The following is a 25386-nucleotide window of genomic DNA, read 5'->3' on the forward strand; positions in this document are numbered from 1 at the left end:
TATGTTCATCTCCTGAACTTAAGATAACTGATTCACACCCAGTGTACCCTTAATTCACCCAACTGTGAATGGAAACTAAACTTTCCAGTTCGGGAAACTGATGAAAAAGAGAGTAGAATACACTAATGAGAAAATGATGGTTTAGTCTACACTCTTGTCACTGTTTACTAGTTCTCTCATGTATAGAATACAGGTACACAAGCTGAGGGTAAAATACTTATGTTATCATTCAAGCTTTGCAGTAACAACAACAATCACAAGGGACCCAAGAGGAGAGAGGATCAGTGCTAGGTGACCCCAGGACAAATGTGTACATGCACCAAAATGCATGAGAAATTAAGTGTATCAGGACACAAACAAGCACACTCGGGGGACAGCATAAAGTATCAGATGTTGGCACAAGTAATGGGAAGCAAGAGAACATCCCAAGGATAATACAAGTTGATTCCTCCAAATCCAGTTAGCTGTATTAGAGATTTCTGATACATCTTCTGAGGCTGGTTGCTGTACTATATGATTAATACTGTAGTGTATACACAATGTTTATTATACCAAGTTTCAGAACACCTGTATATCTTGTGTTTCCTGTATTTCAGTTTTTATACTGTATCTTCCTTAGGAAATTTCAGAAAACAAATTCCGTCAGATCAACCTTTTATTGTAGTTTGACCATAACAGAGCCGAGACTGGAGAGAAGTTAGTCCTGATGCATAATCTACAGCATAAAAATACTTCAATAAACCTCTGATGATTATTCAATCTTAAAATAACTTGGGAATAATTGTAAGATTAAAGAAAAATCTTCATACATAAGGTAAACTAATCCTTTTCCATATTTTATACATAAAAAACTTGTACATTTTCTTTCCTGCTCTACATCAATGTAGATAATTGAACAATTGTGCGAAGAAATTTCCTGTCAAAAATACATTTATGCTATAAATAACTGCTACAGTGTACAAAAAGAACCCTTTTTTTTTTTACAAGATCTTAATCAAACAAAAGAGCAAAAAATATCCACAACAAAAGTGCCTGCAGCTTCAATACTGCACCAGAAGCTTCTTACATACAGTAAATGAAGAACAAGAGCAACATCAATTTTGTAATAAGGTTCACATCAAGTTGGGGCGGCTCTGTCAGGGTCATCCAGGGTGGTAATGCTGGGGTAATGGCGGTGGTGATGGTGTGCACAGAGCCAGGACCACCCCACATATACTCTGCCATGACATATAATGATGACTACTGGGATACTGGTACCACCATGCACTCAAATAATTTCTAACATTTAGATGACTGTTCTGTGCACACTACCAGAAAACTGCAGCAAATATGTAGGTAAACTGTTGGAAAAAAAAAAAAAAAAAAGAGGGTACAAATGTGTTAAAATTACAAATAATCATGTAAACTTCTTCACTATACCATTCAACAAAATTCAAAATACTGTACAGTATTATGCTGTAATTACAGAAATGGGAATGCTGAATACACACAGATGTACCTGATCCTTACTTATTGAACAACACCAAAATACACATGTATTTTCATTATATTTGGGGTGTAACATCTTGTATTTATAAAGAACTGTACTGTACATGTATAAGCAGCAGAGTCAAGAGTTTAAAATAGAATGTATGAAGAAGTTTAAGCTGTTATTACTCATTTTAAAATCATAAGCAAATATAATTACCAGTGATTAAAGATTCTGAATTATGATAGCATTTATTCTTGTATAATTCAGACAAAAACCTTGATTCAAGATCTACACCCTAAGATGGTGGATTATTACACGATTTGTTGAAATTCTCAGATCAAGAACATCGGTAAACTCCCTTGCAATCAGATCTTTAAACTTCATCATAATCTACTCCAGTTTTTAATTTTAATTACAAAAATCAGTCAGAAGAGTCATATATATGCAAGTAATGAAAAGTTATAGTGCTCCATGTTCCATAATGGAAAGTTAATCCTACCTCCGACATTTCCATATGCATCACAATGGTACCAGCCCTGTCAGCCAACTACATACTGTATTCTGATATTATCTCTCATGACAATACAACTTGAATTATCTGGCTAAATCTATAGAAGCACAAAGTGCAGAATTATTGAAATACCTTCTGTATTTAGGTGGTAACAAAATTATTCAAATTGTACTCGTATACATTATTATTAAAAAGTTCCATAAACCTAAAACATAACAGTGAGCTTGTGACTCCTCCTTACACACCCTGAATTATAATTATTTCCTAACAAGGTAAAGAGTCACAAGAGAATTTTATTATAATTCTAATAGGTTAATGAATACATGTTTAACATAAGGTCTGAGTACAGTACAGGGGTTCCCAAGGACTTACACCACACCAGATGTGCCGCCACCGTCACACCCCAGGACTCCTCAAATATTCTAAATGAATAGACATGAAGACAACAGCAAAGTCAAAAAATACTCAAGCATCTAAACACTGTAATCCTAAAATGCAAGCAGAAAAAAAAATTGCTGTCAATAAGACACTGACATACAGGTCACCAGAAAGCAAATAGGTTTTTAATGCACAATCACTAAATATATACTGTAGGATCTACCTTCACTTAGAGAGTAAAATAACAAAGCTTAAGATTGAACCACCAACCACATGACTTAAATAAGAAAGTTACACATAAAATAAAGTCCATGCAACAGTGTTCATGGTATGGCTACAAACCTTTCCCAGCACAAGGTAGTGTTCAGAGTGCCAGGATGATAATCGTAGCTGCATCACAAACAGCTGTATCCTTATCTTCTGTGACCTGACCTGTCATTCCCAGCTCTAAACCATATTTCAATAAGATTCACTTTCCAAATCAAGTGGGAGAGAGAAGCTTATGATAACCCTTGGCAAGACTCAAAACAGAAGGTCATATCACATTTTTGGCTTCAAGAACCAAGTTCCTGATGGTGTGGTTAAGTAAATCATAGTACAGTACATCCTTGTTCTTACAAAACAGTAAATTACCATTTTAGTTTAAACTACCTTTCTCATAATGTTCAACAACAGTGATAAGCTAATGTGTTTGTAAATATAACTCCATTAAGCAGTTTGGAGAATACTGAAGGTCAATTAAAAAAAATCTCAGATCAGCTTCCTTACAAACAACTGGGCACTCATCACTACTGTATACTGAGGTTAATACTAACTAAATTATGCCTAATATATCCTTGTGCCTGTGAAACTTAATTACTGAATGACACATCTTCAACACATGCAGGAGGATACTGGCATGCATTATTGCCTCTTGGGACAAGTAATTATAAACATTCAACTTAAAATGTTACCTCAATATTAGAAACAGCATATTAAAAAAAATACTAAATATGTCCTTATTCTAACAAAGAAGTGTTGGACATGATACACACACAGTGCCAACATCTTAACCATTCAAGAATCAATCTAAAGAAAAGTATTATCTTAAAGGGGACTTGGTTATCATGCTTATTTGTAAAACAAATACTAAAACCTATAAATGGACAAAGTTTTAAATAAGTAGATGCTTGATAATAAAGGCATTAACATACATAATGATTGTGGGTATATTGCTAGGCACTTGACCACACCACCAGGTAGTTACGTGAGCCACAATTGGCAGCCCTCTCAGGCAATGTTTTCCGTTGTCTTCATATGTGTTCATAATTGTAATCAGTTCGCACTTATAATGTCATCACAGCATGAGTGTGTTAACCGCCACTGTTGTAAAACCCCCCGTCATCACAAGTAGAAATTCACATCCGTGTCGGATGAATAAATTCTAGCTCTCGACAACTTGTGGGTTAAGGTTAAATTACACGTCCTACAGCTCATAAATGCATTCTAAAGGGGTAGGGCAAGTAACACTACCATGCCCCAATTCTTTCATATCTGGTTCTGTTGGAGGAAGAGCTTAGAGTGGTACTGCTGAAGAAGCTTAGGCAAGAGATTTTTAAAACACCACTTTGTCTGTAGGAGAATAAGTGCTTGAGCAATATATTTTTCAAGACAATCAGCTGTTGCAACATCAGCACACGCTAAAAATGTTTCCACTATTGTTTAAGTGATTGTTTTAAAAATCTAGCCCAGATCAGTTAAAGAGAAACAGATAGCAAAAGTAGGAACCCCATGAGAGTACGTTAATACTACATAAAACAAGAGGGCCATTTCAATACTTGGTACAGTACTGCATATTCAAATTTCCCTCATTTCTATCACCGGTTATTGATAGAAGATAAGCCTTACACTCTTTAGAAAACTTGGTCACTCTTATAAAACTAATTCAATGTTCATGAGCCTTCAAAATTGATGCTTCAAATAATCTCGGTTTGTGCTTACAAACTTTAAATATGGAAAAAAGCACATGAAAAATACCTAGTATTATGCAACAAACATCAATGATCAGATACTGCAAGCAACTCCCTGAATTAACTCTAGTTCAAGGAGAATGTCAACTTAGTCAAGATGAAGGTATTACTAGTTTCGTGGGTTCATATGACACTGGTCACCAAGTGCATGGGAGAACCTGCCTCCATCATTACTCTAGGAGCTGTGTAGCCACTGGTCAGTGTGCTCACAAAAGTTCCCATTTTGGAATTTCTCTTGACAACTCTCAGATATGAATTATTACTGCAATTAGGCTAATTTATTGTCTTATAATTATGATTAATTTATCATAACATAAAGGAGACATTACAACTCCCCAAATTCACAATATATTTACAAACTTTCGTTGCTCTCCAAAACACAAAATAGGGGTTTTCGTGCAAAACTTGAAGCACATACAGGGTATTAATACAAAAGGGTGAAACATGTTCTTCTGTCTAACTAACCTAGGAGTTAAAGTGGATCACATATCCTTGAACAGTAAGACAATTTAAAATACAGTACAAAAAGTATAGAGAGAACTTCAATGTTATTCCCAAACTATAAACATGATGTTGAGAGAGTACAAGACCAACACAGTGGCTACACAGATCTGAGAAATAGTTTCCCAGTGGTTGAAAGATGGAAAATTACAGGTGTCATCTACTCAAGACAGCAGGTAGGTAGGATCCTATGTGGGCCGATGATGATGATACCACAGAGATATGACCAGTACAGAGGCACCAATAAGACTCCCACACAGTGTCTCGTGAGCATGGATGACACGTTGGCTATATAATAATGCCAAGAGAAACCTAGACTGACCCACATATTTAGTCACTGCTTGCTAGTTGCGAGATGTACAACACTAATGCACCAGGAGGTACAGTTTGTGAACTTCTCATAAGGTAGGTGTATATAGACAGTATTAACAGAGACTTTACTGTGATCAACAACAGTAACAAGAGACTTTAGTGTGATCAATAACATAGGAGACTTTACTGTGATCAAGAACAATAACAACAGACTTTACCTTAAATTATATCTGATAACTTTTGTGAACAATTTATAAGGATGACTACTACTTCTTTACTGAACCACTTGTCTCATCCATTTACCAATCGCAAAGAACAAAAATTATCTTATCGGTCTTCTGGCACCGAGCGTAAAAAAGGACAAACACAATAGACAAGGATAATAAAGCAAAGTTGAGGCCAATTTATAACATTACGAGTAGTGAGGAAGGAAAATCTTCAGTAGGTCTCATTACAGCAAGAGGACAGCGCTTTGAAAAGTTGTTGGCATCTAATGGGTACAACTCGTCACATTGTGAGTAAATATTGGGTGCAGAATCTCTCTACGGGGAAGCTCTTATACACTACCAACCTAAGATTATGGGAGTGTTTGAGGGAGGGCCGGAGAGCAATGTGCATCTGAGGTGAAGTCTCCAAAGAGTCTCCTCCCTCCCTCCAACACTCCTCTCCAACAGTAATACCAGATAACCAGCAGTGGCACACTAAAGCCTGTAGGAGAGGCACGATACATTTCTTGTAGTTTATCAGTTTGCTTAATAGGGAAAATGAGCCTTAGTTCAGATACATCTAAAGCTCAATATCACTCAATATCCTGTTTGCCATACTGTTTCACTCAAATTATGGGATTTAGTAATCTTTCTTTCTTCTATAAAAACAATTCTAATCTCGTAACACACGTAATTGCATAATGGAACAGATGAGATTACAAGGAAGAGTAAAATACAGAGGAAGACAAGTAAGAATATACGGCGAGATCGGCAGTTTTGAGATTGAAGGAACCATTTATACCTCTCGCATTTTCTTTAGTAACCCAATTCATATAACTAGCCACCCACAAGGCTTTGTTAAGGCTCAGAATTACTGATCAAGCCGCATATACGTATATCCGTTGTTTCATGCACATCCAAATCAAGATGTTCTCTTATTATTTTACAAAAGTACCTTGATTAGTGAATACACACAAGAACAAGACACCAACCATGATGTCTCTAAGGTTGAGTTCCTGTTACCTTAATATGGGTAACTCAACATTAAAGCGACAATGTTGCCGACTGAATCAAGTCTTGAAAGTCGGTAAAGTAAGTGGAACATAAATGAAGACGGTCTTAAGAACTCTTGAAACTTATGTACCTATTAATATCCATGACCTGTCCTGTACTGTATGTGCTCCTGCTGTTGTTTCAAGAATGATTATTACAATCTTCACTTGAGTGCTAATGTGTGTCACTCAGGCCCAGTCGTAGAAGCACACCGGGAAAATGTTCCTTACTGAAATGACTTAAAGAACTGCATGAAGGCAACAATGCAAGTATTGGTGTCATCCTCCTGTTGGTCAATGGCAGGATTTTAGTCTTGCTTGGCTGCTGTCACTGTATCCAGGCCCATCTTGGCCAGTGCTCGTAGTGCAGTTAGACACGCCTGTTGGAAAAACCTTAACTGAACAACTCGATTGTTCTTTCTCTTAAAATAAATTTGTACATTAATAAACTAAATGATTGGTCAGCATGTTTTAAAAGTTCACTGTATGTTCTACCTTAATTTTATATGAATCAACATTAAAAGATTACCTGGTCATGTGAGTCATCAATTGTAGGGCCAGCACCATGGGAGACATGAGGGGGGTTGGTGGACAGGGAGACTAGGCTAAGGTACTCAATCTTGTTACCCTGTAATGTAAGCAAATTCTCTTGTTTATAACAACTCCACTTCAAGGTGGTCATGACAAAGAGCTTCCAGGCCACCCTATCATCATATGTCTCCTCCATTCACTATCCACTCCTTAACCAAAAGGTTTACTTATACACTGTATACTTATGTATAAACCAATCTCATTGTGTATATATATATATTATATATATATATATATATATATATATATATATATATATATATATATATATATATATATATATATATATATATATGTATATATATATATATATATATATATATATATATATATATATATATATATATATATATATATATATTATATATATATATATATATATATATATATATATATATATATATATATATATATATATATATATATATATATATATATATATATATATATATATATATATGTGTATGTGCATATATATATATATATATATATATATATATATATATACATATACATATATATATATATATATATATATATATATATATATATATATATATATATATATATATATATATATATATATATATATATATATATATATATATATATATATATATATATATGTATATACATATATATGTATATATATATATATATATATATATATATATATATATATATATATATATATATATATTATATATATATATATATATATACATACATACGAAAATTTACCATCGATAAACTTCAAAAATTTAAAAAAGAGCAATCCACTTCAAAACCGACAAAAATGACGAGAGACCTACATACAAAGCTAAAATCAGGAAATAAAAAGTATGAAATGAAATGAACTGGGGAGTATTACCTTAATTCAGACGAGCCTTAATGTGAAAACCATAACAATTCACTAGAGGCCATATCACAAAGCGATGGCTTTTCTTTGTACTGGTGTAATGCCTCCATAATGAGGAGGTCTATATCACAGTCGCTCTTGCCAAGAACTGAGAAATCAGACGGCGAAAACGGGTGGTCATGTTGGTGGGCGTGGTTACGAATAGCTGAATGTGGTGGTTGTGTTATTAAATGGCCTGTTCGAACAGAACGGCCCAAGTGTTCAGGGATGCAAGTTATCAAATGTCTCTTAGTTTTACCTATATATGCTGCCCTACAGCTAGCACACGTAAATTGATAAACAACTAAGGATTGCATGTGTGTGTGTTTATTTCCTGATTCATAGTGCTCCTCAGAAAAGTTTTTATTCTTTTTAATGTTGAAAAGCAGCATTCAGGCTCTGATGTAGTCATAGGAATTGTCAAGAGGATTTTTATCAGTTTCGTAATCTCACTAAGAACACCATCTAAATTATTTTTCAAGATAAATTTCAGCAGGTTAATTAACCTGCAATATTCATGCATATCGGACCTACTGTAGAATACTCCAAGTTCAGTTTCTAATTTGTCTTTGTCACTCATGGGATATGCCTCAGTGTTCAATCCTATCTCTTCTGTAGGCAGTTTATTCTTAAAACTAGTAAAGCTTTTCTTGTTGAATAATTTAGCAGCTACTAATTGTTTAGTGAAAGAATATCTTTCCACTATATCAACACATATGCAGTCACATACTTCCTTTGCTTCAGCCATGAGCATCTTTGAAGGATTCTCACAGTACTTCGAGTTTCTTATTTCTAAAATAGCAGTTTTGAAATTTGTTATATATTCATGAACTTTAAACACATCAATTTCTCGAGACTGCATTTGGTTGTAAATTACTTCAACATGAGGCATGATCTGATGAAAAAGCTCCAACCAGAACATGAATTTTTCATTATTCAGGTAGTGCAAAATTCCTGTTGCTTCTGAAATGGTTCGATCTGCATTTACCATCGAATGGATTTCAGCAAGGCAGCTTTTTAAAGGTTGCAAATTTTCATGAACTTTGTTCACGGTCCGTTTGTTAAAGTTCCACCTTGTAGAGGATGGGCGCGGAATGCTGATGTTCATATGCTTATTGAGAATGGATACACATTGTGGTGATCTTGAGAAAAATGTTGGTATAGCCAAACCGTTAGAGAAAAATATTCTTGAGTCCTGTGTAATACTTGCTGCATTTCTCATTATCAGATTCAGTTGGTGCGCATAACAGTGAAAGAAATGTGCATTATTATAAACTGCTTTTATTTTTGCCTGAACGCCCCCTTTCTTGCCTTTCATGACATTTGCACCATCAAATGTCTGAGCTATCAGTTTTTGTCTATTTCCTTGAAGGATTATATCTAACTGCTCTAGAATACATTTTGATATGCCATCTGCAGTTTGATTTTCTGGAATAAAGAATCCCCCAAAACGCTCAAATATTTCTTCATTCAGCACGTACCGTAGAACAATTACCATTTGAATGTGTTCTGAAACATCTGTTGTCATCAGCCATGACAGCTACAAATGAAGCTTCTTTAATCTCTTTCTTTATCTCATCATGGTATATCTGCAGCAGGCAGTCAAGTATCTCATTCTGAATCGTCTTAGAAACACCTGTGAAGACTGTACTTGTTTCTAAATGGTTCTTTAAATCTGGGTCTAATTTAGATGCAAAATTTATAAATCCCCTAAATACACCTGGATTTACTGAATCATCTTCTACACAATAAAGTTTCTGGAAAAAACAGTGAATACAAAATGTAGTCTCTATGAGTATGAATCATACGCATCATCCTGTTCCTGTGTGGTGCTTAAGCGCCGTCTGCTATATCAAGAATATTTGAATGTGATAAATTGTAGATGATGTGATATCATACAGTATATCATCACATCATGTACAATTTATCACATTCAAATACTCTTGATATAGCAGACGGCGCGTAAGCACCACGCAGGATGATGCATAAACACTACCTCCCACACTGATAACCAGATCGGCACTGTGTGAACCACAGTGCTCGCCCCCGCTTGCCTCCAGGACATGCGCACACGCGTGCGACAAAGCAAACGCCCGTTATTGGAACTGTTGAGTAAAACAGTTCCACATACAGGGATTTTTGTTGTTTTCTCGGAATTAGAGGATGGCCATTGACATTAAGTTTAAGGATAATTGATAATACTGTTAAATATTTTGTACAAGTATAAATAAATAAACATACAGTGGTCCCTCGGTTAACGAGCACAATCCGTTCCAGCATGTTGCTCGTTAACCGAAACCATTGTTTCAATGGGTTTTGGGTAATTGGTTCCAGCTCACCGAAAATTGCCTAAATTCAACAAAAATGGTAGAAAAGTTCACTTACTTTGAGGTGTGTATGTAGAAGGCTCCTGGATGATGATGATGATGATGTGCATTTGAAGTGGAAGGTGGAGGAGGAAAAGGGAGAAGAGAAGGAAGTGGAGGTGGAGGAGAAGCATTTTATTGCTTCTTGGAAGGTGAGCCACCTTCCATGAAAATGTCAGGAACCTCTGGACTGACAGATTCTCCACCATGAACATCCTCTCTCCTCCTTGAAGTGGAAGGCGGAGGGATAGCATCTTGTTCCCTCTGCCTTTTACTGAAGGAAGTGTCAATTGTGGTCTGTGGGGCATCTGTCCTCCTCACCATTAACTTATGTTTAAAGAAGGAGACCACTGAGTCCTCAACATGACACAAAGTTAGTTCAGTTTTTTCCACTTCTGGGTGCTTTGAAGCCAGTTCCCTGAACTTCTCCCAGTAGTAAATCACATCTTTCAACTGTTTAGCTGACATATGGTCATCACTTTCAATTTCCTCCTCACCACTGTCAGCCTCTACCTGTAACATCTCATCCAGTTGCTTCAAGTCATCAGGAGTAAGTTCCTCCTCATGAGACATCACAAGCTCCTCCACTTCAAGGCCTAATGACTGACCAATGGACACAATCTCCTGGTCCAACTCTGTTTCTTCCTCAAATCTCTCAAAATCATGGACTACTGATGGCCACAGTGCTTTCCATGAAGTATTGAGGGATCTAGTGGAGACTTCTTGCCATGATGACACAATCAATTTTACAGCCTCCAGGATGTTGAATTGTGTCTTCCAGAAATGTTTCAGTGTTAGTTCAGGATCATTGGAAGTTGCCTGATGACACCTCCTAAACATTTTCTTCATGTACAACTTCTTGAAGTTGCTGATCACATTCTGGTTCATTGGCTGTATGATTGATGTAGTGTTGGGAGGCAAAAACAACACTTTCACAAAGTCAAATTGATACTCCAAATTTCTGGCAAGGTCAGGGTCATGACCAGGAGCATTATCCATGAGGAGAAGAGCCTTTAAAGGGAGTTTATTGGTGGTTAGGTAGCTCTTGACAGAAGGGCAAAACACATCAACAGCCCATTCATTAGAGAGCTGTCTTGTCACCATGCCTTATGGTTGGACTTCCAATAAACTCCAAGCTTTGTTCTTACCACTTTCTGTTGCTTGAACACCCTGGGGTTTTCAGAGTGGTAGACAAGCATAGGCTTCAGTCGGAAATCCCCTGAAGCATTGGCACCAAGCAATAGAGTGAGACGGTCTTTCATGGGTTTATGCCCAGTTAAAGAGGCTTCATCTCTGGTGATGAATGTTCTTTTGGGCATCTTTTTCCAGAACAGCCCAGTTTCGTCCACATTGAACACTTGCTGAGGAAGATAATTTTCTTCTTTCATCAGTTTTTTAAATTCATCTAAAAACTTTGCTGCCCCTTCCTTATCAGCACTAGCAGCTTCACCATGCCTAACACTGAAAATGTCACTTCTTTTCTTAAATTTTTCGAACCAGCCTTTGCTGGCCCGAAAATCTTCAAATTCTGTGCCTGAAGAACCAGGTTGATCAGTCTTTAAATGTTCGTAAATCTCCCTGGCTCTTTCACAAATAAATTCGGTAGAAACTGAATCACCTTTCATCTGTTTTTCCCTAATCCAGATGATAAGTAACCTCTCAGTTTCTGCAATTAGGGATCTACTTTTAAACACTCTTGTAGATTTGTCTCTCACTTTCACTTCTTTAAATTTGTCTTTCTGTGCAAGAATTGTCGACACAGTTGATGTCGACATGCCATATTCTTTGCATAGCACATTTGTTCTAATGCCTTGTTCATGTTTTTTTATGATTTCCTGCTTGGTTTGGATTGAAATTGCTTTTCTTGATCTTAGGCCCAATGCTGGATTCAAACAATGTCAACAAGTGCTTTTCAAAGTTAAACTTGTTGTAAATAAAGAATATTTTCTTTAAAATAACACTGCACTGCGCTATATATCGTCAATATGTAAAATAAATTTCAAAATGACCAATAATTTGCTTGGAAACAGAAAAAAAGCGTTTAGTTGAAGAGTCTCAAGCAAGATGTTACCTCCACTGAAAACAGAGAGAGACTAACGCCTGTTTGCTGTGTTAAGAGGCTGGATGCCGCGCATTAAACTAGTCACTTTACCTTCAATTATGTTCAATAATTGTTAAAATGACTAAAAAATTTAATATTAAACTTTTAAAATTATTGAATAGTATAAACTTCTTGATATATACTAAAATAGTAAGAAATTTAAGCCCTAGAACTGATTAATGTATTGGCGGACTAATACTACAGCTGGTTGACCGCCCAGTGCAAGCCAAAACCTGTTGAGGTCGGCTCGTAAGAAACTCGTTAACCGAGGGGTTGCTCGTTAACCGAATTTAAGAATCTTATGGGAGGTAACTCGTGAACCGAAATCTCGTTAACCGAGGCGCTCGTTAACCGAGGGACCACTGTATATGATATATTATATTATATAATACATATATATCGGGTGAAATAGGGGGTGCTGCAGTTCCACAGTGCCTACCGATGAGCCACCACTGCCTCTTCCCCACTTAGCTTGCTAACTCTTAACACATGAAGAAATGTTTATTCCTTTCATGTTTTGACCTTATGATAATTATTTATTTTATTTTATTTTGTTTTGCACATGGTGTATGTAAGATTGTGTGTGCATGTAACTGAGTAAAAAAAGAAGTCCAGAATATAAAATCTACCTGAAATTATGACTTGAAAAATGACCATAACAGCTTGACTTGGTAGCAGGAGAGTTAGGGGGATGTGGCTACAGTGGAGTCTAATTTGGCAACAATGCCACCAGCAATGTAAGACACAAATGAAAACATTAAATGTAAATTTTCATTTGCATTATGTATTTGTAGATTTAAAGTGATATATATAATGAACGAGGTCCTGCTTTTTATGGAGCAACATTAGAAATAATCTAGGGGTATGGTAAGCAAGCCTAGGTTAAAGAAGCTTGCTGGTACGGTTAGCATAACCACAAGCATGTAATGAGTGGCTATCGTTCACTGTAAATGACAAACAGAAATGCATGAATTTTAACCCCTCAAAAATATTACATGTACAGGCAGTACCCGAGTTATGAACGAGTTCTGTTCCTGAGGACGTTCTTAGGTAAAAAATGTATTTAAGTCAAAACACATGCTATGTGCATACCGTACTTACAGAACAATGTTTAAAATCCCACTATATTATAGCCTAAGTCCTTATATACTTACATCTTAAATCACTTAGTTTAAGAGAAAAGAAGAAATAGAATGACAAAATACAGTAAATGAAAGTAAAAATTAAGTTATCAGGCAAATAAAATCCTGTAATGTAAATTTAAAATTTAACCTTGTTCGTATCAGCGGATGTCCGTAACCCGGGGACTGCCTGTATATAATTTTTGCATAAAATCCGATTATAAAAACTCGCACTATACTCAAGTATACGTATACAGTACAGTATTCAACAAAGTTCTTCAACATGGAGGATGAGCAAGAACTGAAACACTAACTTCATCTATCAAGAACTTCCCAAGATATCTTCAAAATGAGAAACCTGTACCAGCTAAAGATTCAGAAGTTCAGAAGCCAATTTCTACAAACATCTTACCTTGGGAAAGTCAGTGAACTGCACTTGTAACCCAAGAATCTGGGCGAGATACATCAGCTGATCCTTGGGGCGCACTGCTTGAGTTGATGACACGTTGGGGCTCTGTAGATAACATGTAACAATTCCATTACTAATGAAACCATCAAAATACTAAGATTGAAATAAAAATGATCTGAAACAGTATTGGCAATTAAAACTACAATATACATGAAATGACAAATAAAGTGACTCTCATCCTAACTGGCCATTCATAAATCAGCATTGTCTATCCAAGCACTGAAACCTTAATCTTCAAAAAACAAACTTTTCTAAATTTATTTTCAATGTTTTCCATCCTGTCTTAGAGAAACATTATAAGACAATGTGTATATTTACCGTACCTGATTAATCATAGACTGCTGCTGCACTGGCACCTGCTGCTGTTGAGCGACTTGAGGCTGAGGTGGAGGCTGCTGCTGTTGTTGCTGTTGCTGTGGTGGTGGTTGTTGCTGTTGTTGTTGAGGAGGCCCTGTCATGGGTGATTGTTGCTGCTGAGGTGAGTGCATGGCAGCCTGTTGACTGGGAGGTGGAGGTCCCTGGTGAGAAGGAAACATATTTACTTAACAGTCCTACATAAGCATTAACCTTTCACACCAGGCAATAGGGTAAATAGAAGTACAAATGTCCCTTCTGCTATATATTGGGAAAATAGAATCGAATTTTATTTTTTCACATTAGATAATAAAATCTAAGGATTACTGCTCAAGTTACAGAGTAAAGAAACTTAAATACAATAGGCAATACTTATGCTACAATAACTGGATTGCGAGAACCAGAGGAGAAAGTACAATGAAACCCCTATTTAACAGATTATATGGAGAGGTAAGTCCATTATATCATGGGTCCATTAGATATAAATAACCCATCTACCAGATTATATGGAGAGAGAAAAATCCATGGAAAGTACCTGAGGTGGTCCTTGGGGTCCTGAGGGAAGGTTCTGTTTCACCATGGCTTCTGCTGTTGGGGAATTGCCAGATTTTAACAACTCTTTGGCAATTGTTGCAGTTGCTTGCATGTTCACCATTGGACCAACACTCACCATACCCATACCTGTTTGCACATCAAAAGACAAAAGTAGATATGACCAAAGAAATTCAAGTAAAATAGAAATCAGAGATTGCAAAAACTGAAGGGATATCAAACACTAAACACTGTACGCAGGGCACCTGACATATTTATCTGGAGATAAAAGTTCTCTTAAACATGACAACATAATAGGTGCCATGATACATCCAATGTACCTTGTGGTTGAACTTGTTGGAAGCCATGGAGAGCTGAACCATCTGGCATCATGATGAGCCCTGGGACCAGCTGCCTGCCTCCACCAACTGGTCCTCCCATCTGGCCCATATTATTAACACCACCAACCACTGCTGCATCTGATCCTCGCTGGTCACCGCCATCTTCCAGAAAGGTTACCTAAAATGTTAAGGTCAATACGAGTGGAACGTCATAACAACTTGGTTGCCTACAAGTTAAAAGCTAACTCATTCACCTGCTCTCCAAAGATAATATGACCAATTTCCCTTGTTTAAGTTTCCCCACCACCTCCACGTTCAGAACACTTCAATCTAACAGCACTACAGGTTAATACTATTTCAAATACAGTAGATTACAGAAAAATATTTAATTCCAAGAATCAAAGGACATTAAATGGCTCGCCTTCCTTGTTTTGTCTGGATCAGAGTTTGCACCATCAGTCTTGATGGCCGGCTTGCCTGGTTGTGGCTGAGGACGCGAGTAACCCAACAGCTGCAGCATGTTCTCAGCAGCAGCTCTCTTGGCTAATTTCTTGTTGGGTCCACTGCCTTGTGCACTCTGACTGCCAACGGTCACCTGATACATGGATAAGCAACAAATCACATAAAACAGGTAATTACAATATTTGTTTAAATGTTATTTAGATAGTACACCGGCAACCTCAATCACTCATACAAACAATATTTGAAGGAAAAAACAAAAACTTTCCTCTTGCTGATGATTAAATTGCCCAAATCCACACAGCAACAACACAATTGTCTCCTACAACATCTTCATTTTCACTTTCCTGTTTCTAATACAAGTATATTCTATTTAACTATTCTCTGACCTTTATAATTTCCCTAAGGTGTGATATCCTAGTTTCCATTCTTTAATATTTCTGCCTCTGTATTCTTGCAGTGACAACCTTCCTTCATCATTTTCAGGCATTCTTGTTTTCTTGTGCTGAACCAATTGTAAATTTGCATGATGATTGTACACATATCCCTTAAACTACAAGGGTTTAAACAACGCTGCCCTCGCCCCTCTGTGGACTGCACTATGGGTTGCAATGGGAGCAAGAGAGGTTGTGTAAGTGTGTGTGACAACTCCCACTACTGGCCGCAAGGCGTCTCTATGGTGACGTGGGAGAGATCCGTGAGTGCGTTGCCCCGAGTGCTACGAGTGCTGCTAGCAAGCCAGTGCATCTTAGGGACAAAGAATACACACCAATGGTCTTCATATTTCTTTATAGCTTTATATTATGTTTTCTTTAATTTTAAGTCACATTAGATGATAAGAGTATTGAAATGATTTTTTCACAACTTTTATGGTTTCATTATATGTAACAATGGCAACACTCATTCCATCTCTCGCATGTTACAGCTGACTAGCCTGTCAGCCAGCCGACTCCCAGCACACATCTCAGGAATAACGGAATTATTAACAATTATTCTACTCTATAAAAACGATGTGGCTTAGAAATAAAGTAAATATAATAGAAAACTATAAAATAATAAAAATGAAGAGCATGGGTATGTGTGTGACAAGTGAACGTGTGTGCGTGTAGATGGTGGGCTATAACTACGTCTCCGACTCACCAGCCTAGCCGCCACATTTATTGTTGCTTTTAATGAAACTACAAGTGGTCCAAAAATCATTATAATAGGTCTAAAAATCTTTTTAATACAGTACTGTACTATAATGTGGCTTAGAAATAAAGAAAATATAATATAAAAACAAGAAAACAAAGTGCATGGATGTGTATGTGTGAGAAGTGAATGTGTATGGAGGGGTTCTAGCCAAGGCCTTGGCTATAAGTTATGTGGCCAACTCGTCAACCCAGTCACCTCGTTTATTATTACTTGTAATGAAACTATAAAAGTTGTAAAAAAATTCATTACAATACTCTAATGTGGCTTAGAAATACAGAAAATATAATATAAAACTAAAAAATAAGAAAAATAAGGAGCATATGTGGGAACTAAGACTGCCATGGAGTAAGATTTTCTTTGTTTTTTGGCAAATTTGGCTTCCCATAGGTGAATATCGTGGTTTTGGGTCTACGCGGGGTTTTCATAAACCTAACCCCCACATTATTTTAGGGAAACACATACTGAATAAATATCTTTCTTTCAATCCAAGCAAGTGGTAAATATTTCAGTAAACCTGATGACCAAACTATGGAAAAATTTCAACAGTGTAAACTTAATGACACATCAAAGGCTGATATGTCTAACGAGGATCCACATTATAATCACTCCTAATGTCGTATGAGAGAAAGAAAGAGTTATCAAGGATGAAGACTGCTAGACAGTGCCTAAATGGTTTGGTATCGCTGTTTGTAGGATAAAAAAGGTCATGCAAACCAATGTCAGGCTTGTAGACATTCAATGCCAATGTACAATTAAACCAGTACGTATTTGAGGAACTAACATTGAAAACAACATTATATGACCGTTATTCAACATTTCGTCATTGTACTGTACTTAATCACAAACCATCTACCTCTCAAATGACATGGAACAATTAGTAGCTATTTATTAATTACTTCACCCAATATTAACACATTTCATACAATGTTCCATACCTGCATGATAAACTCTCTCCTGCGGGGTACACCTCTCTCAGCCAGGAGTGTATAAACAGGTTCCTTCTCCTTCTTTGCCTGTTGGATCTGGATCAGCCTGGAGATGGGGTTTATACCTTGGCCATATTCTGGGGCAGCCTTTTGTTCCTGTACATTTGAACAAAAATAAAATATAAATCTTGACTAGATGTGCATAAATTTACCCAGACAGATCTTATATCATAGGCTTGTAGAAAAATTATATTTATGCAGTTTAAACACTAGTCAGACCTTTGTTGCCTATACAAGACTAATTTTTAAAACTGTTTTACCTAAACTTGAAATACTTAAAAAGAATAGTTTATCTAATACAGAAATCCCAACTGGCAAAGCCTGTAACTGAGCTAACATTTTGAAACATACATTTGGGATGGTGAGCAGGGATGGCACAAGATAACTGCAAAAAATAAGATAAAAAAACAACACAAAAAGGTACATGTAAGTAAAACCAAACATCCACTCAGAACAGTTAGGGCCCCATATATTCCGAGTTATCAAGGGTTTATTGTAACCAGTTAACAAAACACCAAAGGATAGGTAGAACAATTCTAATAAGGAACAGTCTATAACTAATACCGTACTGACTTGGTTCACTATAGACAAACATTAGATGACTTGAGGCATGTTATTCTAAAAGAAGAACAAACCCTTTGGAGACCCAAAGCATAACTATATGTATCTAGTTCCCTTTCCTGTATAACAACAATACAGTACTGTACAGTGATCCCTCGGTTAACGAAATTTCGGTTAACGAATTACCTTCCATAAGAATCTTCATTTCGGTTAACGAACAAAAATTCGGTTAACGAAATTCTTACGAAAATGTTTCGACATGCTTTGGCTTGCTCACCAGCTGGAAGATTAGTCCGCCAATACAGAAATCGGTTCTAGGGCTTACATTCGTTAAAATTGGAGTAAATATCAAGAAGGTTGTACTATTCAATAATTTTCCAAGTTTTATAGTAAATTTTGTAGTAATTTTAACACTTATTTAACATAATTGCAGTATAGGGAACTAGTTTCTGGTGCGCCCATCAGCCACTTCACTCACCCACCAAGGCCTCAGTTTGTATCTCTGTTCAGTGGAGGAAACATCTTGCTTATGGGTCTCTTGAACACAGAGTATTTTTACATTTTTACAGTACAATTATTTGGCATTCTGAAATTTATTTAACATATTGACAATATATAGTGCAGTGCAGTGTTGATTTAAAGAAAATAATCTTGAATTACACCTAGTGAACTTAAAATTTATGGGTGAAATGACCGCATGAAGCATGGGGTGATTTCCCTTCCACCCCCACATCCTTCTCTTCTCCCTTCTCCTCCACCCCCACTTCTAATTCCCATCACCATCGTCAACCAGGAGCCTTCTACATACACACCTCAAAGTAAGTGTACTTTACTGCATTTTTTTTTTTACTTTGTATGTAATTTTTGGTGAGCTGGAACCAATTACCCAAAATCCCATTGAAACAATGGTTTCGGTTAACGAACGACCTTCTGGAACGAATTGTGTTCGTTAACCGAGGGACCACAGTATTTAGTGCATCAGCCTCCACTTGGATTTAGGACTACTTCAGCAAAGTACACAGTCTACACCAAGGTAGGTAGATGCCAGGTAGCATCACTCCCATAGGCTCTACGCTAATAAAAATAAATTTGAAATTTTTATTTACTTATTTTTGAAGGCTTATGATGGTATTAAGAGTTGTACAATAAATGTATGGAATGGAGATTTTTTTGTTTTATTTTAATTGGAGCCACAGATTAAATATATAAAATAAATAAATATCTTTCTTGTGATGCTTGCGACCGCTGGATTCAATCCAACGTCGCTGATTGGCTAGGGATGACATCACTTATTAAGCTCCGCCCACTTCGTTACATCAAACAGTAGAAGCGGGATATTTACAAGTGAAAGTGGAGTGTTTTTCTTTTATAACAATGATTTATTGCACTGTAGCCACCTGCAAATTCAACTCGGAAAAGAAGAAAAAGTTTGTATCTTTTTATTCATTCCCTCAGGACATAAAGTTACGGGCAAAGTGGCTAGATGCCTGCAAAAGAAAAGATATAAAGAACACCAAACAAGTGAAGGTGTGGCATACGATATGTTCAGTGCATTTTAAATCTGAATGTTTTAATTACCATTTAGCAGTAGACAATGTAAAGCTTTCTTTAAAGCCGCACTCACGTCCAACAATAAATTTACCGGGATTAGGAGGTCAAATCAAGAATGCTACAACGTACGAAGATCATATGTTGTAAGTACATTAAATGTGCATACGTTTTGTTTCCTGTTTTGTATATAATGTATTATGCATTTTCAATTGTCAAAATATACAGTACAGGTATAGTAAAAATCTACAACAATTATATATTTCATGGAAAAAAATTATCTACACCAATATATTTTGCTTCAGAAAACTGCTGCCGATTCAAGTGTTCCTGAATAGAAAAGACGCTTCACGCATGAAGTGACAAAGGGGGCGTGGTTTAGCGAATTCGAGAGTAAAGTTGCCAATTAGTGATTTCCTATGGGCCTGCGTGACGCTACCTGGTATCTACCTACCTTGGTCTACACAATATCAATTTTCACTCTTTTTCTGCTATGGGTAATCCATACCCAAAACCCAAAAGACCTGACTCGTATAAATGAATATTAAAATTGTACCGCATTCATTCCAAGGAGAACTTTTGACATTATACAAAAAATTTGATTACATGCAAAATCACTTCAAAAGTTAGTAAACAAAATGGATTCAGCTGTTAAAACAATCATGCGGGAATAAAAGCATCGATGGTATACTTGCCTCTTGACCCACCTTGATGAGGTTTCGGCTCTTCTTCTTAGTGGTGGGTTTACGCTTGATGCGCACAAGAGTGGTTGGTGGCAGAGCTGGCAGCTTACGCAGCTCCTCCAACATTAGTTCAGCCGCTCTCTTTTTGCTCACCTGTTTGTTATAGTCTTAGGTAGTTTCATTAACACTAAATGATGTTCCCTTTACACAACACCAACACCCGAGATGTTCCTCTAGTTTATACCTGTCAGTCTATACAATCCAGCACCACATACAGTATTTGAAGAGATTATGCCATGAACACCCATAAGTCTAGCAACATTATATATAACAAGTTTTCAAGTAACTATGACAATTATTTTCTCAATTAACACCACCTAAAAATTTTTTCCATTAACATTTTGTTGGGTGAAAAACAATCAGAATAATAATGAGTCACATTTTGCAAAAGAGAAGTGTAGCACCTTAGCATGAGTCAAATCTAGAACTACTGTGCATTCAATTGCCATCACATAGCAGATTTTGCTATAAATTTTTTAAACTACTGTATTTCACTCCTTGTCCACAGGTCACGTCAAACAATGTAAGCAATAAATCACTTGGCCTGACTCGCCTAAGCAGTAAATACATCTGCCTAAATATATTTTGTGTTTTCTTTCTCAAAATAATGCCTATTTCAATACTGTATTATTATTATTATTAACCCGTTGAGCGCCAGCCAATATTAGATGTAATAGACACCCCAGTGCCGGCCAAAATTTATTTTTATTTTTTTCCCTAAATCATCTCCAAATGGTCCAGGAAACATGAAACTCACAAGAATTCCCACGTCTGTGTGGTAACACTGCGTAGTGAATGGTGAAGGTGGTAGGGAGGGTCTCACGGCGCCCATCACCATGGCAATCGGCTGAGTCATGATCCTCCCCCACGCTCATCTGACAGTTCTTCACTTTCCTAACACCTCTTGTGTGTGTGTTTCTTTTGTTTTAATTCTGGTTATTCCCCCTACATCAATCATTATTCAATATGCACGTTAGAAAATGAATAAAACACCATGAGTTGAAATTTTTTTATATTTGCTTATCCAAGTTCTCCCCAATTGCATACAATTGGGTATTATCTGTGTCTGTGAATGGTAAAGGCTACGGAGGGTGTCAGGGCAACACTGCCAGTCATTGTTGCCTGGTTCACATCATATTATTACACTAATAGTTCTGAAGAGTGTGATAGTCCTTGAACCATGGTGCTACTTTATACTCATTATAGCAGTAACGAGTATCCTTCCTTTTCTTTGTTCTTTGTGATGTGTTGTAGCAGACGTGACACTGCTTCTGTGCTTTCTTCTTGCCAGGTGTTGGTGGTAAGGTGGAAGGAAAGTGGCGACCTCTGAGGCAGAGGTGTGTCACGAGCTGGATTACGAGGTGTTACATGTCGTTCTTGCCAGTACGTCTGAAACATCTCCCTCGCCACTTCAACAAGATGAAGTATTCTGATCATAGAGTGGGTCATTATCAGACTCAGAAAAATCATCTGGGGTAAGCTCTGATGTAGGTTCACACTCGACAGTGAGTTGCGCGTATTCCGCCTCGGTCAGCCTGGAGAGAGAGCGGTGTGAAGTGTTCATGTGTGGCAGGAGTGAGCGTGACTCACCGAGTGATGAGCACTGTCGCCGCTGTGGCTTGCAGAGCATGGAGCCACGTGGCCCCGGGAAGCAGCATTACTGGTAGGCAAGGAGAGGGTGATAATGTAGCTCTAAGCACATCTCGTTACTACCACAAATATAAGTTCAGGACAATGCTAAATCTAGCCACGTACTTTTACAGGATTAGCGTTGGTCGTGGCTGGTCACCCACCCCGTATAAGTACAGGATTAGCGCTCGACGGGTTAATAATGACAAAAATAAAATAATAATAATAGTAGTATTTTTATAACCATACTTTCATAGCAGTCACACCTATGTGTGCTACTTAACCCACTCGGCATATTACCAGTTTATGCCTAATACAGTATCTATGTAGAATATAATTTTGAAGTTAATATGTAAACCTAAACTGAAGAAATCAATATCCTGTGCAGTACATACCTTCTTCCCTGTACCTTCTCCTTCAGTCCGATATTCCCCAACTAAGCACACTGTGACAAACGTCCGCACATGTGGTGGCCCCGACTCACGAATCACCTCAAACGTCACAGTCAAATTACGCTTCAATGCAATTTCATGAACAAGGGATATTGGTGATTTCAAATCAGCATTGGGATCCAGGTCAGAAAGGTCTGTCAAGAGAGAACAATATTTACTATCAGAATAACTATGAAAAAGATGAAATTTTTACATTATAAAGACCAATGCTCAATGTATATTCAAAAGGAAATTACGTAAATGTCAAATATTTCAGTGGAGAGCCCCAGAGGTAGGGGAAAAGCCTGAGTGATGCCAGGTATATTTATTTAGTTTAATCTTACCTATGTTAAGAAAAATATGATTATAAGTTCATAAGTTCTAGGTTACAAAGTCATCTTACATTAATTCACCTTGTACAGTCCCTCAATTACTTTTCTACATTGTTAAAATATCACTTTTTTTCATATTTCTTCAGACATTGATATTACTCCATAATCTATGCAAATCATTTTCATTCATCCTCTACCAAATCTTTCTTTCTTTCTTTTTTTTTTTAATAATTTCAATATTGTATATTACCTTACTTTCAATCAGCTGAACACTCAACTTTTTGCCAGCTGCTCCCACCCTGAGTTGACATTAGGAAAGGCATCCAGCCATAAAATTTTGCTTCAACATGCCTGATGGCAACTGGGTCACCAGAGCTGAGCCCGTCCCCTGATCTCTACCATATATTCCGGGCTGGGGCCCTGGGTTAGGGGTGGGAGACTTCCAATTCTGATTTTACCCAACAGCTATCCCATGTAGGCTCCTGGACAGATGGCTGAAAGACATTTGGCCGACGGACGTTTCACCGACGGACATTTGACCGAACGGACATCGAGCCGACGGACATTTGGCCGAACGGACAATAGACTGAACAGACAAATGGCGGAATGGACAATAGACCGAACGGACAAATGGCCGAACGGACATTTGGCCGAATGGACAACAACAATAAAAATATCGGCTTACCTTTACAACCTCTGAAGAGCGACTGCATCCGAGTCCAGGCAAGCAGGGCTAACGTTTGGTTGGTTTGGGGCGTGGCTTAAAACTTCACCTGACTTAACATGACTAGTTACGTCGCCCTTTGTTTTGTGTTTGTGGTGGTGTTAGTGTGTGGATTAGCGGATGTCATGTTTTTGACCTGACCTCATGTTTTGTAAGGTCACCCTGTGTACATAAACCTCTCTCAGTCCTTGTAATTCACTAGTTAAATTGAAATTGGGGAAAATAATGCCGATTGTTTCCGAATAATGCTGACTATTTCCGAGGTCTACCAGATATTAAGCACAAGACTGAAGCAATTTGTATAAAGCAATTACATTTCTATTAATATCTTTTATCCTTTAGTAAATGTGTAAAAAATACATTGCAAAGAAGAAAGAAAAAAAAATTAAAAAGGCCATTTGTCCATTCAGTCTATTGTCCGTTCGGCCAAATGTCCTTCGGCCATCTGTCCGGCCACGCCCATGTAGGTGATGAAAATAGCCAGAAAACATTGACAACGATTCAACAACGCTTTACCCTCTAAAAATTAACTCACTGTTGTGTTTTAGTATTGCTTACATAGTCTATTTTTATTACAAAATAATGATATATCTATAAATAAATTATGATCAGAATATATTACAATAGCCTAAAAGTACGCACCTCCCTGAGTACATGTGGTGGCATTTTCTGGCATGGGGAGGGTCTTCATCAGTTTCAGGGCTTTAGATGCAGCATTATGCTTAGCTTGCTGGGCTGTTGTTCCTTCTCCGATAAACTCCCGGGTGCCGACTCTTAATGTTACAAAGAATATTGGATAAAGTGGAGGTCGGCCATAGTACTTCTGTTGAGAGGAAAATCACACAAAAAATTAGACAATACATTATGTCAGAATTAACAATTTATTCAAATGATTTTGTACAAAAGAACTAATAACCTGATTACCTAATATACTTTATGCAGTATATCCCTGTACTGTAAGTAAGATGTTGAGAAAGAATGCTAATGAAAACAATGCTGTAAAGTTTAAGTACAGTGCTGTACCTGGACCCAAAAAATAAAAAAGAACTCACTACTAGAGGTGTATTTTTTGTGAAAATGGAGAACTGTTGTGTGAGCTATAAGAGTACAGTGGTCCCTCGGTTAACGAGCACAATTCGTTCCAGAAGGTTGCTCGTTAACCGAAACCATTGTTTCAATGGGTTTTTGGGTAAATTGGTTCCAGCTCACCGAAAATTGCCTATAATCAACAAAAAAGGTAGTAAAGTACACTTTCTTTGAGGTGTGTATGTAGAAGGCTCCTGGATGATGATGATGGGAATTAGAATGGGGGTGGAGGAGAAGGGAGAAGAAAAAGCATTGGGGTGGAAGAGAAGTCACCCCATGGCACCATTTCACCCTTAAAATTTTAGTTCTCTTGGTGTAATTCAAGTGTAATTTAAGATTATTTTCTTTAAATCAACACTGCACTGCATTATATTTTGTCAATATGTAAAATAAATTTCAAAATGACCAATAATTTGCTTGGAAACACAGAAAAAATGCATTTAGTTGAAGAGAGTCTCGAGCAAGATGTTACCTCCACTGA

General features: G+C 37.0%; 1 protein-coding gene across 5 annotated transcripts in view; it reads right to left on the reverse strand.

The window, feature by feature from the left end:
• Nucleotides 1-642: 642 nt before the first annotated feature.
• Nucleotides 643-25386, reverse strand: part of LOC121876622 (double-stranded RNA-binding protein Staufen homolog 2-like) — a 34511-nt gene continuing 9767 nt past the window's right edge. For 4 of the 5 annotated variants that reach the window (XM_042381902.1, XM_042381898.1, XM_042381900.1 and 1 more), the window contains 11 exons: nt 24462-24642; nt 22728-22918; nt 20656-20796; nt 17801-17947; nt 15634-15807; nt 15213-15390; nt 14876-15021; nt 14310-14504; nt 13930-14031; nt 6970-7068; nt 643-6820 (listed from right to left, as the gene is read on the reverse strand). In XM_042381902.1, coding sequence (XP_042237836.1) covers nt 6749-6820; nt 6970-7068; nt 13930-14031; nt 14310-14504; nt 14876-15021; nt 15213-15390; nt 15634-15807; nt 17801-17947; nt 20656-20796; nt 22728-22918; nt 24462-24642 — 1626 coding nt within the window. In that variant the 3' untranslated portion in view covers nt 643-6748. The remainder of the gene's footprint in view (nt 6821-6969; nt 7069-13929; nt 14032-14309; nt 14505-14875; nt 15022-15212; nt 15391-15633; nt 15808-17800; nt 17948-20655; nt 20797-22727; nt 22919-24461; nt 24643-25386) is intronic. The other variant, XM_042381901.1, reaches the window with a different exon arrangement.

Source organism: Homarus americanus, unplaced genomic scaffold (genome assembly GCF_018991925.1).
Source record: "Homarus americanus isolate GMGI-L3 unplaced genomic scaffold, GMGI_Hamer_2.0 scaffold28, whole genome shotgun sequence".
Lineage (NCBI taxonomy): Eukaryota > Metazoa > Arthropoda > Malacostraca > Decapoda > Nephropidae > Homarus > Homarus americanus.